Source organism: Branchiostoma belcheri, unplaced genomic scaffold (genome assembly GCF_001625305.1).
Source record: "Branchiostoma belcheri isolate BF01 breed outbred unplaced genomic scaffold, Haploidv18h27 scaffold87, whole genome shotgun sequence".
NCBI lineage: Eukaryota > Metazoa > Chordata > Leptocardii > Amphioxiformes > Branchiostomatidae > Branchiostoma > Branchiostoma belcheri.
The window spans coordinates 1,368,203-1,383,537 of NW_017804542.1; the positions used below are offsets into that span (position 1 = coordinate 1,368,203).

The 15,335-nt window shown below is 41.0% G+C and overlaps 1 protein-coding gene across 1 annotated transcript in view; it reads right to left on the reverse strand.

The window, feature by feature from the left end:
• The window catches only part of LOC109487256 (protein dachsous-like), a 49,557-nt gene that overhangs the window by 7,569 nt on the left and 26,653 nt on the right, over positions 1–15,335 (reverse strand). The window contains exons 13-23 of the mRNA XM_019791235.1: positions 14,811–15,064; positions 14,153–14,340; positions 13,754–13,849; positions 13,089–13,376; positions 12,288–12,474; positions 9,966–10,205; positions 7,109–7,243; positions 2,536–2,748; positions 1,932–2,161; positions 795–943; positions 145–393 (exon numbers count right to left, since the gene is read on the reverse strand). Coding sequence (XP_019646794.1) covers positions 145–393; positions 795–943; positions 1,932–2,161; positions 2,536–2,748; positions 7,109–7,243; positions 9,966–10,205; positions 12,288–12,474; positions 13,089–13,376; positions 13,754–13,849; positions 14,153–14,340; positions 14,811–15,064 — 2,229 coding nt within the window. The remainder of the gene's footprint in view (positions 1–144; positions 394–794; positions 944–1,931; positions 2,162–2,535; positions 2,749–7,108; positions 7,244–9,965; positions 10,206–12,287; positions 12,475–13,088; positions 13,377–13,753; positions 13,850–14,152; positions 14,341–14,810; positions 15,065–15,335) is intronic.

A 15,335-nucleotide genomic window follows, 5' to 3' on the forward strand; every position in this document is an offset into this window, starting at 1 on the left:
TGTATTCATCCATACATGTCCATAAAACTTTGTGCAAAAAAGGCATGAACCTGGTCTTCAGGCTTTGTTTTCATTATGTTTTTCCAGTCAAGCATATTTATCCTAACTCCACAAAACAACTACAGGAAGTAGCTAAACTCTGACCTGTAGAGAATCTCAGCGTTGGACCCTGTGTCCTTGTCCTCTGCAGTCACGGTCAGCACGTTCTGGTTAACTCCGATGTCGCGCTCGATGGTGGTCTCAAACGGCACTTGGGTGAAAACGGGCGCATTGTCGTTTACGTCGCTGATGTCCACCGTCACGCGCACATTGGAGGTACGAGGCCCAAACGGCCCGCGGTCAGACGCGTAGGCGTCGAAACTGTATACTGACTGCTTCTCTCGATCAAGGAGCCTGGAAAAAAGTCAGAAGAGAGAAAAAGTTAGTAACTATAAAGGTAACATTTGCATTTTTTCAGCAAATCATAATGTTAATCTTTACAAAATACTGCTCTGTTTATTCTTACACATTCATATATACATGTATGGTGACCAGCCTCTTATTGTCTGTCCTGCTACAGTCTGCTACAGCACTTGTTACCATGGCGATAGACATATGGTCCAGGCCATTGACCTCATGTGATTAAAACAGAAGAAGAGGAAGAAAAAGAAACTGAGCAAGAGAAAGTTAATACTTAATGACCTGGTTGTGATTGTGATGAAACAGAGAAAAATGAATTAGTGGAAGAAACAGAGCAGAAACAGACAAGTATGTTTTCCTTTTGCACAGGTAAACAACATTAGAAAGGTCCTGACCTTGTGGTAGTGATGATGCCTGAGGTGTTGTCTATGCGGAACATCCCGTTGGTCTCGTTGCTGAGGAAGTAGAACACCTCGCCGTTCACACCCTCGTCCCGGTCCCGAGCCGTCACGCGCACCACGGTCGAGCCGACAGACACATCCTCCTGGGGGGTGAATGAAGGAATGAATGAATCAATCAATAAATTACTGATTGTTTATCAGGCCATGTTGATTTGATTATATGGATGACATCCGCGCGCGCATGGATTTTCGGCCGTTTCCAAAAAAAAAAAAAGAAGTTTTCAACCATACTGTAAATCGTACAAAACAGTTGCAAAATGAGCAAAAATATACCGTAAGTTACAAAAAATAATAAATAAAAAGTATACCAATGTCGTAGAATGCCAAAATCAAACGAAAAAAGACGAAATTGTAAAGAAATGAACTTGAAGACTAGATTATTCGCCAAACCATATTCTGTGCCATTTGTTCAACCCTCATGACCCTCATTTCAACCCTCATTTCAAAATGAAAACAACTTTTTTTTTTGCAAAACTTTTTTTTTTCGCACGCGCGCATCAATTTTTGGGCTCCCGGAGGATGTCATCCATATAATTAAATCAACATGGCCTCAGATACCCTTGGCAAAAACATGCATTTATTGATAATTATGAAAGAATTAGTTGATTACATCAGAAGACAGGTAGAGTAAAGACATCCTCCTGTGTAAAAGCAACCAATGAACAAATGAATGAATGAATAATTGGTTCCTCTATCAGTAAATATGAAAATCAGATTTCAGTGCAAAACTTAGAGTTTTAAGAATTTCTTGTTTCATTCATTTTTGTGAATTTCTCGTCTACATTTTGCCACTGGCACCCAGCCAACAGTTGGCCAACTTCTTGCTTGCTCCTGATCTATCTTCCAGTGTCTGTGGTTTGTGGTTGTACTTACCTGTCTGGTCTGGTGATAAGACGGGTCAGTGAAGATGGGGTTGTACTAAGGTTGTACTGGGGTTGTACTGGGTTGTACTGAGGTTGTACTGAGGTTGTACTGACCTGTATAGTCTGGTGGTATGAGGGATCAGTGAAGATGGGGTTGTACTAAGGTTGTACTGAGATTGTACTGAGGTTGTACTGAGGTTGTACTAACCTGTATGGTCTGGTGGTAGGAGGGGTCAGTAAAGATGGGGTTGTTGTCGTTCTCGTCCGACACTGCGATGGTGATGTTGGTTGTGCTGCTGAGAGGCGAGGCCGTGTTGTCGTGGGCCTGCACAATCAGGTGGTACAGCGGGACGGTCTCCCGGTCCAGAACCTGGCCGGACACAACCGACAGCTGGCCTGTCACAGCGTCCACTGCAAACTTACCGCCTACATTACCATCTGGGGGGAGAAGACAAAGGGATTTGGATTATTAGCTTGGTGGATTTGAAAAGATATCCTGGAAGACACAGTTGACCCATCATCAGTGGAAACAAACAAACATCGCTGATCTGTTGATGAAAGTTTATTGTTAGGAATGGAAATGCTTGTCAACAAAGCTTATAGTTTGTAAACAGGGCTTATAGTTTGTTAATTTGTATACAGTGCTAAGAAAACTGGTCCACCTGTCTTTCTTTAAGTGCAAGGAAAAGAAACTTAACCAAATTCTAAGAGTATTCAGTATTTATGTCTCATATGATAGAAAATGATGTTTGATTTTGCACCTAAAATCTTGCAAAGAAATCAATGGCTCCATGGGAAGAAAGAACACTCACCGACAATCTCGTATCTGACTTGTCCGTTGGTGCCGATGTCAGCGTCGTAAGCCACGACCGTGTGGATGATGCCGTAGTTCGGCTGGTTCTCCGGAACCGTCATCATGTACTCCGCGTCTTTAAACACCGGCGCGTGGTCGTTTGTGTCGAGAACGCTCACCACAACCGACGCGAAACCGAACCGGGAGGGGTATGCTCCGTCACGGGCATAGGCTGTAGGGAAACAACAACGGCATGGGTTAGATACGTGTACTTGCATATGTCCTTTTACAAGCAACTTACAGTTCAAGTGCTTTAGTCACAAAACAGTAAAGTTAAAACTGCCCAAACAATCCAGAGGATGCACAAAATAGTACCTGGTGTATGTGGACAGGTGGTCACTTTACACAGGGTTCTTAAAGCTTCTCTCAATGATAAAACTTATCTAAGGGACCATTAAAAGGTGATCACAATGGGACAGGTGGTCATTATGAAGAGGCTGCCACTAGTACAGGTTTGACTGAATCTCAAGAGGTTATGAAAGGTTTCCCAATTCTTTTTAAGAGGCCTTGAAGATATGCAAATAAGTGACAAAGTGTGCATGTACAAAATGTACTTCAAAACATTCTAGTGACAGGATCAAGAAAAATCTACTTCCATCCCTACAAAATGAACTCTCTGACATCACACTAACTGAGAGTTTGCCACCCTCCTAATCTCCCAGGACCTTCCGGTATGCGTAACTCAAGTCTCCGGCACTTTGTCTGCGTTAAACACTGATGAAAGACGGAAAAACAGTTGGCGTGCCACCCACCTCACAGGAGGGGCTGGGCATTCGTAAATATTCCAGAATTTAGGGCTGAGTTTGGATAACAACAAGCAACAAGTGTTTATCGTATAAACATCTTCAAGGCCAGCTCTGCCTGATTTAAGCCAGAAAGTGATGTAACATCTAGATTTGATACGTAACACTTGCTTGTACACAACATAAATATTCTAGAATTTATTACTGGGTTTACCCAACGATAAGCAAGGCTGTTTATCGTATAAACATCCTCAAGCCATTAGGTTTTATGTTTTATACAAGCTGATGTTGAATAAGAACAGAGGCTGGAATAACCTTTAGAATTGATGATATGCAACACTTTTTTAAGGCCTATAATATAATAAGGTCTGATAAATTAAATGTAGAATTTAGAACCGGGGGTGTTGCTAACAACAAGCAATGTGTTTATAATGCGAATATCTTCAATGCCAGGCCTGGCTGATTTGAATGTAAATATTAGTCTTAAAAGCTGAAGTTGAATCAAAGGCCAGAAAATGATCAGATGACACTTTTAGAATTGATATGTAACACTTTACAGGACCTTTATGAACAATCTACAGTTTATAACTGGTGTTAGTAAATGATGAGCAGATGTAGTTTACAGTATAAATATCCTCAAGGCCTTAACTGTTGTTATATGACCTGATGTTGAAGCAAAACAGAAATCGGAAACCAAATTGTAACATCTTGACTTTTATGAGCGCCACCCACACACAGGACGTTCATAAATATTCCAGAATTTAAGACACCCAGTCTAGTTAACGACAAGCAAGGCTGTTTAAGGATAAATACACCGATGGACAGCCATTCAAATGTTATACAGACTGGTGTTGAACAAAACCAGTAGCGGATGTTACCTCTTCTTTACCACCAAACTCACAGTAAATTATCTCAAATTTATGAGAGGGTTTAGGTAATGATAAACACTGTTACAGTAGTATATGAGATAGTTTTATGATGTTATTCATACAACTTATTACAAGCAGAGATTTAAGAAGAGAAGAGACCAGAAATCTATGTGGCACTTTATAATAACCTCCCAATCTTAACAGAACTTTTATAGATATTCTGAACTTTAGGGTGTAGATATCCTAGTACATGACATTGTATGCAAGCAATCAGTCTAATGGAGACTATGACAGAAACTGAAGGCTCTGAAGTTATACAGACTGACACTGAATGAGAGCAGTACCCGGAAAGTCATGTATTATCATAGATTGTTATCTGTGTGAGAAGACACATAAAATCTGTTGTCTTGTCTGGTTTGTCAGGCACCTGTTTACACCCAACATGGGAGAGGGAATAGTCAGGATTCCTGAATACTGGGAGGTACCAGATTCCCATGGGTTCAGCAGATTCAGAGGATTCCATGTGTGATATTTCATTTTGTCAAATACATTATATTTTATGTTATCTTGTCAATATCACTGTTCAAGCTATATTCTGCTGAATTATATGTTGTGTTCTATTGTGTGTTCTTTGAAAGCTTTAATTTATTATGGCTTCCGAACATCACTGTTTAAGCTATACTTTTGCTGAACTATTTGTTGTGTTCTTTTGTGTGTTTGTGTGTTCTTTGATAGTTTTATTTTATTAATAGCTTCCGAAGATCACTGTTTAAACTATACGTTTGCTGAAAAATATTTTGTTTTGTGTTCTGAAATAATATTTAGTTCTTTTGTACATAAAGATATTATTGCAACTCTTTCAGATATGAAAACAACCCCTCGAGACAGATAGCTGTTTATAGTCAATCTCAAAGAATGTTTGAACTAGTTATCTGTCTGATGACACATCATGACAGGAATCTAATGAATCTTACAAGGAAAATTAAGATAACAAACAGAGAGAATACCAAAATTCCTTATTCCTTACTACATTTGGGTCATCTCCAGTTATGTAGTATGAATCCTACAAGTACATGTACAATCTATTTTATTTACAACAGTAGTGTGAGTTTGGTGCAACGATTTCTGAAAATGTATTGTGTTAGCAAAGATTTATCAGCTTGCAGGGTTTGTAAGTGTGGAAAATGTAGCATAACTTTCATCAGATTCAGACAGGAACACACAACATAGTTACAGCAGCCACCAGACTATGTCCCATAGTTCCCGCATTCTTCCTGCTTTTCACACGCGAAGCCACACCGCAGCCAAGGCTGGCCTCGAGCTCATGTTTCAGGAATATGAAGATGTGAGACTGTAATTGTGAGGATTGGGAGCGAGCAGGTTATATGAGAGGTCTTTTGCTCAAGGGGAGGATTAACCTGAATATGCACCATGTTGGCTAGCCTGGTAATCAGACCAGGCTCCCCGGTATCTCTATGTAGCTGGGAGTACTGTTAGCCTGGCTGCCAGACCACCGTATGCTCCCCCGTATCTCTACAGTGTTAGGAGTACTGTCTGCCAGCCCAGGTCTATTAGCGTACATCTGGTATCTTACAGGGTCTGTTTCAATTACTGTAGTTCACCTACAGGAATTATTAGAAAGGCCGGCTGGAAAAACCTATTATGTCTGGGTAGGCCATTGGAGAAAGGTAACCAGGCTAAAAGTTGGTTTGATTTCACAGAATGGTACTAAAGGACAGTTCTGTATGTTTCTGATTCTTAAGACAGAATCAAGATAACTTCCCAGGCCATTGTTTTTACCTTGTCCTATTCCTTGCTTTTTTACACAGAATTGTCAGAAAGTCAAGAAAATTAACTGCTGTGGCCTTGAGACTAAATATATCACTTCTGACAGGTAGACAACAGATAAGGGTAAAACTATTGGCAGTGACACTGACAATGAACTGCACTAAACAGCTCTTCCTGAGTGACAAAACCCACGCCATGATGTCAGCCACACAAACTGAAGAACCTCCATCAACACCTAGGGGGAAATACTTAACGACTTTAGCGCTGACGAGTTTCAGGAAATACAAAGTCTGGCGAAGCCTGACTCGCTATTGGCCTGGCTACATTCCCTCTGTCCTCACCAGGTCTTTCTCTGGCAGTCATGGCCGCTCGTTACCTCGCCTGGGTCATTAGTTACAAGGCCAGGCAACCGCTAATTAATTACCTACACAAGTGGAAGGTTATTTCTGAACCAGGAATGTGCTATGGGCAGGGGTGCAGCAAGTATGGAATGATTCGTTCATGCCATTCTAGCTGAAACACTCGGAAGGGTCTGCCAGAGGTTACTTTTCTTAATACTGGATAATCTTATGAAAACAAACACAAGAGAGCCATCTTCACAGCTGAAACCTGTAAAAGTATACGGAGTGACACTCTCCAAGCAGAAGTTTGGGCTTTGGCTTATTGTTGAAAAGGTTTTTAGGCATTCTCATCAGGTATTTTTTTTGCCAGAAAATTGGTAGTGTGTTGTATTCTGCCTTGCCAATTTGATAATGTCTTGCCCATTTATTTCTTATTTCTTGACAATTTGATGATGACATGACAATTTGCTACTGTCTTCACAATTTGATATTGTCTTGTAGCCACCGAAAGATCTGCTTAGAGATTGACAAAGTGAAGGAAATAGGCCGCTGTAACTGTTACGAAGTGATACTCTCCAATCATTTTTAACAGGCTTTCTTTTTTGTACCGGCATCTTTTTTTGCCAGTCAAACAGTGGTATATTACCCTGCCAATTTTATACTGTCTTGTAGCCAACAAAGATCTGCTTGGAGATTGAAGGAAGTGAAAGAAAGAGGATGTACCTGTGATGAAGTGATACTCTCCAAGCAGAGGTTTAAATTATAATAAAGGTAAAAGAAAGAGTCCATACCTGTGACGATGTAAGAGTCCTGTTCCTCCCTGTCGAGTCTGAAGGCCGTGCGGATCACTCCTGTCTGCTCCTCGATCGTGAACCTGTCCTCAGCAACACCGCGCGGGATGTTGTACGTCAGCACACCGTTCGTTCCTGAGAAATATGTATGAAGATAAGTTTTCTACATAATGTGATGTTACAGAAGCTGTGGGTTTCTCATTCCTTGAACAGTAAAAAATTTGGAATGTTCAAAATTTAGAGTGTTGAAAATTTGGACTGTTGAAGATTTTGGTCTAATTCTTGCAGAAATGACAGTTAAAGCTGCTCTATGTAGTTTTTTGCGCCAAAAAATCAAATATTCTGAATCTAACAAATCTTGGTCTTATCATTATTTACTATCACTTTTCAACACTTTTGCGTCATTAAATTACGTTTCTGGCGTATTTTGTTAGCGCAAAAACAGTCCGCTCGATGTGCGCTCAGTTGCGGGTGGCACCCAGTTGATGCCACCGCTGGAACGTAAACAAACAACGGTTTTCGTTCGGGAATCTTCGGTAAGTTCCGGCTGCGTGACGTCATGACTCTGAAACAAGATGGCGGGAATGGAGGGCGCTCGGGATCGGGTGAACCGTGGAGGTAGAAGGAGTTTGCTGACCAGTTCCGCCAGGAAAAGAAAGGAGAAGGACAAGTTCTCAAAGCGGGTGTTGTTGGTATAGCAGTAATCGAAGGAATAACGCGATCAAAACAAACCCGGAACCAAAGGCGAAAACCGGCTGTTAGAATCGAATATCCCGCTCCCGGGTGAAAGGTCAAGTTAGACCACGTGACAAATCTCCGGGCCGGCTCAGGAGTACTCGGACGTCAACAAACATGGCGGACACCCAAGCGCGAGCGTGCGATTTCTCAGTTTTCTAACCGCTCGTATCGCAAAAATATTGTCTCGCCTCCATGAACTGAATGGATCAGTGTAACACGGTAGGGTTTATTCAACTAGCAATGTAAAGAAATGGCCAGAAAATCGACTTTTTGTTTGAAGGTTAGACGGCCAAAAAACTACATAGAGCAGCTTTAAAATTTGTTTCATAATGACCTCTACCACCACAGATAAAAATTAAGAATAAGTTTGAATCATTTTTATTTCTTTAAAAATTGCTTGACTTTAAGTAACAAGGCAATCAGAGATGGCAGACTTCAACCCCTTACCCATATTGCTTTGTGACCCTTTCTAGTCCCACAGAAACAAATACTGGACTTAATTATGTCCATTCTACAAACACTCACACACGTACACACACACATGCAGAGACACTCACAGACACAGACAAGCCAAAAAACAACACTTGACTTATATTGCTTCAACACTGGTCTTTGAAAAGCCATTTTCCAAATGTCAAAGGCCCCATGTTGGATTTGGGGAACTGCTGATAAAAAGACCATATCTTTTCCTCCAGGCAACACTAAATCCGGCTGTATGCCAACAATCCATTAAACCCGAGGAGGTTTCATGCTATCTTAATGACGGCCATACAATCCATTAACTCGGATTAAAAGATTCAAATTCTAAACACTTCAATCTCTGAAGATCAAGCCTTTTCCTGGACAAACATTCGGCAGAAATGTTCAAAAGCTTCCTTGTCGTTTGGTATTCCTTTATGTGAGGAAAGAGAGAATACGTTCAAATTTACGAAAAAACAGCATTAAAAATCAACATTTGAAGATAGAAAAAAATCCCGGCATACATTTTTTGCTATCACTATAGTGTGCCTCTCTACAAAATATGGTCAATGAATACCAAAGCACTGGCCAGGAAAATTCATTTTTCTAAAAAGTGGGTGTGGCTCATAACTCAAGATGACGTCATGGTGACGTGATAAAAATTTGCATAAATTATTGTTTTGCAATAAGGTACTCATATAAAAAAATTCAATGACCACATGTAATTCTAACAAGTCTTTTTAAGATGTCCTCAAAGTCCTCAGAAACTTCAACAGCATGTTTCTTCTTGTCGGAACCGTTTCTCTGTAGCACAGCCATAACATTCCCCGAATCTTTCACATCTGATCCGAGAGTCTCGTGGATTTAAAGTCAGATTCCTAACATTTACACAGGTCCGTTCTGATTAACGTCATCGCACCACCCGGCAAAACCTTCTGAGCTACTTATCAGCCAAAATTTCGAGCTCATAATCTTTAAGATTTCACTCCAAAGATGCCTTGGATCTTATACGGCCCACTCAGGCCATTAGGATGACTCCAAAGGGTTTCTTTTAGCAGGCTCTTGCTCATTTAAGGTGTAATGTTTGACCATATGGTACAGGGGCAACTCTCATAATTCCACCAGATATCTTTAAACTGCCATAATATATCATTAGGAAAAGGATGAAGTTAAAGAGATCTAGAAATGCATGACCAGTAATGATTGAGGTATGCACACTTCTGATAGCCTGGTGTTCAAGACATTCTTGAGAAGGCCTTGATAAGTCTTTGTTTTCTTGATGTGGCGGTCGTACTTAGAGTTCCTTTATAATGGATATTAGTATAAGAACAGTGCACACTGAAGGAGATATTCTGATAAATCAAACTGGATTTCTATGAGTCTATATTTTAAAGTCTGAGCTAAACAAACATCTATTTTGCCAGTTCCTTAATGTAACCCAAAACATGTATTACTAAGTGGTTCGCATGAGCCTTGTTTTGAGGTGAAAATTAAAGTACATAGAAGAAACAACTCAAACTGCAATCTGGATCATCACTATTGTTACAATGCTGCACTCCAACAAACACAGTATTCACTATATCTTATTTGCACTTACTATAATTCACTATATCAGAATATGTAAAACACTAAGTTAAACAGAGATCTACAGAAAATGTACCTGCGTCTGCGTCGAGTGCTGTGATCTGTATAACTGATGTCCCCGGATCCTGGTTCTCGGAGACGCTGGCCTGGTACGTGTCCTGCAGGAACCGCGGCTGGTTGTCGTTCACGTCGCGCACGTGGATCGTGATCCGGACAGACGCGGCGCGCGACGGAGTCCCGTGGTCCGTCGCCGTCACGTTCAGCACGTAGCGGGACTCCGTTTCGCGGTCCAGTCGCCGCTCGATCGCTAGCAATCCTGCGGAGATTGAAAGCAATGTTAGTAGAGCACCTATCAGATACGTAATTTCTACATTGGATAGGTAACTGATATCTAACATTATTCAAAATGTGACAAAGCCTGCGGAGATGAAACCAGTTCATGAAGTAAGAATCTATGACACAAGAACTGTGAGAAATTGTACTGCCACTTTTCATCCCAACAATTCATTGCCAGATACCCTGAACAAACTTACACAAGTGTTGTATATTCTCAAAACTACAGTCCTGTGTTCTCTAAATTTCAGCACAGTACAATTCTTAATTGCTCTTTACTTCAATGACAGAAATTACTTTTGCAGTACTTTTATTCTTTTATATGGGCGAGTCATGCCTGAAATAAAGAATAAAGAAAGTTCTCCAGAATGACTTCAGTTTGATACAGGACTGGGGGAAGAATCTTTTAAGTTCAAGTTAATATTTCCCAACAGAGCAGACCTAACACATGTACTTCTGAAATAAATTGTACTTTCTATACATTTGACACCAAATGGCAACCTGAACAGTTTGAAATATGTTCTTTTACACCGGCTCTGTCAGCCCCAAATCCAACCCAGCTTCTAATTCATTACTGTTAATAAGTTTTCCCAGACTGAGTCTCTCAGAATCTGTGGAATTCAGGCTGACAACACGACCGTAACCTCTCTCCTAGCCAGACAGAACAGACCACATTTGGGGGCTCATTTTTTGACAAGATGCCAAATCTGTATGTCTAGAAATAGTAATAAGTTTTTACTCATAAATCTTGTCTGAAACAGGTACAGGTCTTGCTTTATGCTGTAGGATTTCTATTAACTAAGGTCAGGCCAAGTTGTTGCTTGTCAGATTAAAAGAAAAATGTTGACCCAGAATTAAGATCAACAAGAAATAAAGCCTGAGGGGAAGTCTGTGCCTTAGTGCAGCCTACACAGTTCAAGATACTTCAATGATGAAGGTGAGATATCCAGGTAACGAAAAACACTTGTTGTCAAGAAATTACTCAAGAAAACTGATTTTGAAAACTGTCAGGCATTTCAACTATCAACCACTTTTCGTCAGTGACTGACAAATGTACTTAAATACATCCAGGAAATAAGGAAATAAACTGATATGACTTGAGGTGTAAAAAATGTCTGGACATGATTAAAGAACTAACTTCAGATTACTCCAGGTAGAAAATATTGTAAACTATCATACCAGACACTTTGTGGCTGCTCTAAAAAATCCAGACAATGATATGCCCTTTGGCTTCTGTCTTTATGAATGGTACCTTAGGCCATCCCAGTTCAATTTGTTGGTTCTTGGACATCTTTAGTGAAAAATTGTAAGAATGGGGCTGGGAAGAAAACTTTAATCAATCCATATTATGTCACTCCCTGAAACTGTATAGTAGGTATCAAGGAACAGACTTTCCTCTCACACTGTTTTCAGGAATAAATATTCTAATCTCTAGCAATATTTTCAAAATCCAAGAACCAAGAACTTAAATTGTTGTGGCCTAATCCCTGCCCAGACAGTCAGCTCCTAATTGCCTGCCTTTTAATAAGAGGTGAAACCGATCCTGGTACAGGAAATACCAAGTTGAAAACCGTTTACAGAACAGAGCCACACTTAGCCTGTTCCTGGCCCCACAACCAGCCTGTGTTTTGTATATATACATGTACTACTGTGATTGACCAGTGTTCATATCAAAATGTTTAGTTCCAATCAGTGTGTGTTTCTGGTAGGAAATGTTTTAAGTAAAGTGGAAATAAGAAACGTATGTTACACTAAAAGCTGTTTCTGTTTTGACAACGTTTAGTGATTGTTGTATTATGTCTGTGACCTTGTATACTGCTGCTAGTTAAGCTGTTTTAAAGAATAACAAAAATGCCTCATACTTAGACTATAATTTTCTTATTTCTTCCTACTGTATGATGTCTGTACTTTTGGCGGGTAATATTAGGCCATTACCAGCTGAGTCTTGCCTGTGCTGATTTTTAATTATCCCTTTGCAAAACTCGGAGCACAAGTAATGGATGCTTTATCCCTGCTTTTGTACAATTTTGTTGAATGTAATAAAATGAAACTGAAACAAACAAACCTGTGTTTGGGTCCAGCAGGAACTTGCCGCCCTGGTTCCCGGAGGCGATCTGGTACGTCAGGCGGCCGTTGTCACCGAAGTCGTCGTCGACGGCGATGACGTACATCACGTGATACCCGACCGGCTCGTCCTCCATCACGTACGTCTCTGTACGCGACACGAACACCGGCGTGTTGTCGTTCATGTCCTGGGGGAAGGAAGGAACGAATGAATGAGTGAGTGAATGAATGAGTGAATGATGTACATGACGTGGTACCCGACCAGCTCGTCCTCCATCACGTACATCTCCGTACGCGACACGAACACCGGCGTGTTGTCGTTCATGTCCTGGGGGAAGGGAGGAAGGAATGAATGAGTGAATGAATGGATGAATGAATGAATAAATGAATGAATGGTTTATTGCTGACTTGTCTTGGTACTTTCTAAAAGACAATGGTTGCATTTGCATTCATAGTTTAGAATCTGGATGAGTGAATGATTGAATCAATGAATGAATGGATGAATGGGTTGATGAAGGTTAGACATCCAGGTAAACAATATTTATAGGAAATTCAAACTCTACACTCTACTACTGGATAAATTACCAGCTGAGTAATTTATCCAGTAGTAGAGTTGGAGAATAAATGAATGGTTTTAAAATCACTTGCAACTGTTTTGCTGAATTGTGGATTTCATTACAATACTTGCAATTGTAGTATTCAGAATATAAATAAAATAAGTCCTTCTAAAAGTTTTCATAAATATCTAACAATTCCATTATGGTATGGTAGAGTGTTAGTATCTGTTTGTTCTGCATCTCACCTCCACAAGTATCCGTGCGGTTGTCGTCTTCGTCCTGGCGTGTGATAGGTTGACGGGCTGGTCCGTTGCCTCGACGACGAGCGTGAACTGGCTGGTCTGCTCGCGGTCGATCGGGGTGGTTGTCTGGAGCGCGCCGGTGACCGGGTCGATGCGGAAGTTGTTCCCGTTGGGGAGCTGGTCCATGATGCGGTACCGGACCGCGCCGTTCCGCCCGCTGTCCACGTCCGTGGCGGAGAACGTCCAGACCGTGCTGTTCACCGCCGTGTTCTCCTGCAGGCCGAACATCACCTGTGGGGGGGTGGACAGTTTCAGTGTGTTAGTAAAATCATTCATTCAACATCATAAGAAAGCTTCATTAAGCCCTTGTCACGTTGGTAATAACTGGCCCAAACAGGCAACATAGCTCACAGACAAATACTACACAATACAGTATGTTGCATAATATTGCACCATATTGTTTGAAATTCTCATATACATTGTGCTTTTATATCACTGTAAGAATATGATAAGTGTCACTATTTACATTTAACATTTGTAATTTTTTGTACACAATGAGACTTCCATGTGAACATTATTGTGACTACTGTAACAAACTTAATATAATTCAAGGAATGTACAATCTGCCAAAGTATATAAGAAGCTGCAATAAATGAGAGTTTACTGACCGGGTCGCTGCGGAAAGTTGGAGCGTTGTCGTTGATGTCGATCACGTTGATGTTGACGTAAATCGTGCTGCTCTGCTGGCTGCGAGCGTTGTTGTCCTGCAGAGACAAGACACGAGATGACAATTACAACCAATTTACAATGACAAAGAGGGTCATATGAGGGATCTGGAAGTTGGTGATTCCTTTCCAAATCAGCCGGATAGAGGCCTGGGAAACCCCGTGTTAGCCACACGGTGATCTACATCATCACCCTTGCAGACTAAATGGAGATTCTACTAAATCAAAACAAACAAACAAACATACAAACCTGTGCCTGGACCACAAGAAAAAATAGCGTGCAATTTTTGTAACATGACTAGAGATCCTAATAAAAATAAACAAACAAATAAACAAACAAACCTGTGCCTGTACGACCAGCCTGTAGCGTGCGTTGAGTTCGAAGTCGAGCTCCTTTGCTGTGAAGATGCGTCCTGTGTTCCTGTCCACGCCGAAGGTGCCGTACAGGTTGCCCTGCATGATCTCGTACGATACGCGCCCGTTTTCACCCTCATCGTTGTCTAGCGCGTGGACAGAACCAATCGTCGAACCTGCACATGGATGGGTAAGGTAAGAACTAGTTAGTAAATGTACATACAACAACTAAAAGCTTTAGTGATCATCACTGATGCAACAAAAGGTAAAGCTACTTTCGTACGGTCAACTACAAACTACAAAATAGAACTACAAAATAAATCATGAAATGCTACTTACTAAAGAAGATACTTAGATGTCAAGAGTATACTAGTGTACACTGTATATGTGGGTACACTGAGTATACACTGGTGCACCCACATAAAAAAATGAGTTCCATAGCTCCAATTTTGCGTGCACAAAATACATTATGCACTCAGTATTTCGTGTACCAGTAGCCCTGTGTTTTGTACTCATAGATCCTTTTATTAGTTGGTTTTACTAACTTCTCTCAGCCATTCTTTAATCAGCTGTTTACCGTGCCATAGTCACTTTGAGTATGTAATAATAAGAAATTATTTTCTATAAAAGAAAAGGCAAGTCTCACCTGCTTCCAGCCCCTCCTCCACCTCGATGGAGATGGTTGAGTTGACGAAGACCGGAGCGTTGTCGTTGCTATCGGTTACGTGGATGTGCACGAGCGTGGTGCGCTCGAGGGGCGGGGTTCCCCCGTCCACGGCGGCCACCGACAGCACGTAGGTCGGCTTCTGCTCGCGGTCCAGCGGTGCGTTGGTGGTGATGAGGCCGGACTGCGAGTGGATGTTGAACATCTCTTCTCCGTTCATCCCGGGGGTGCCTATAGGGGTTGATCAATGGTTTATTAGCAAAGGTATCATCTATTCAATAATGTGACATGTATGTTAAAGTTATTCTGGAGATGTTCATGGACAGGACCACTGGTCTTGAGTGTTGTGATACATGTAGTACTGTGTAGTATTTTCAGATATAAAGTGAACAGTGTCAATAGAGATATCTCAAAGGATTGTTACTTGAGATAGTTGACCCTAAACTTTTCTAACATCCTGTAGTATTTCATCAACTTTGCAGACATATCACAATGGTAGCCATATGA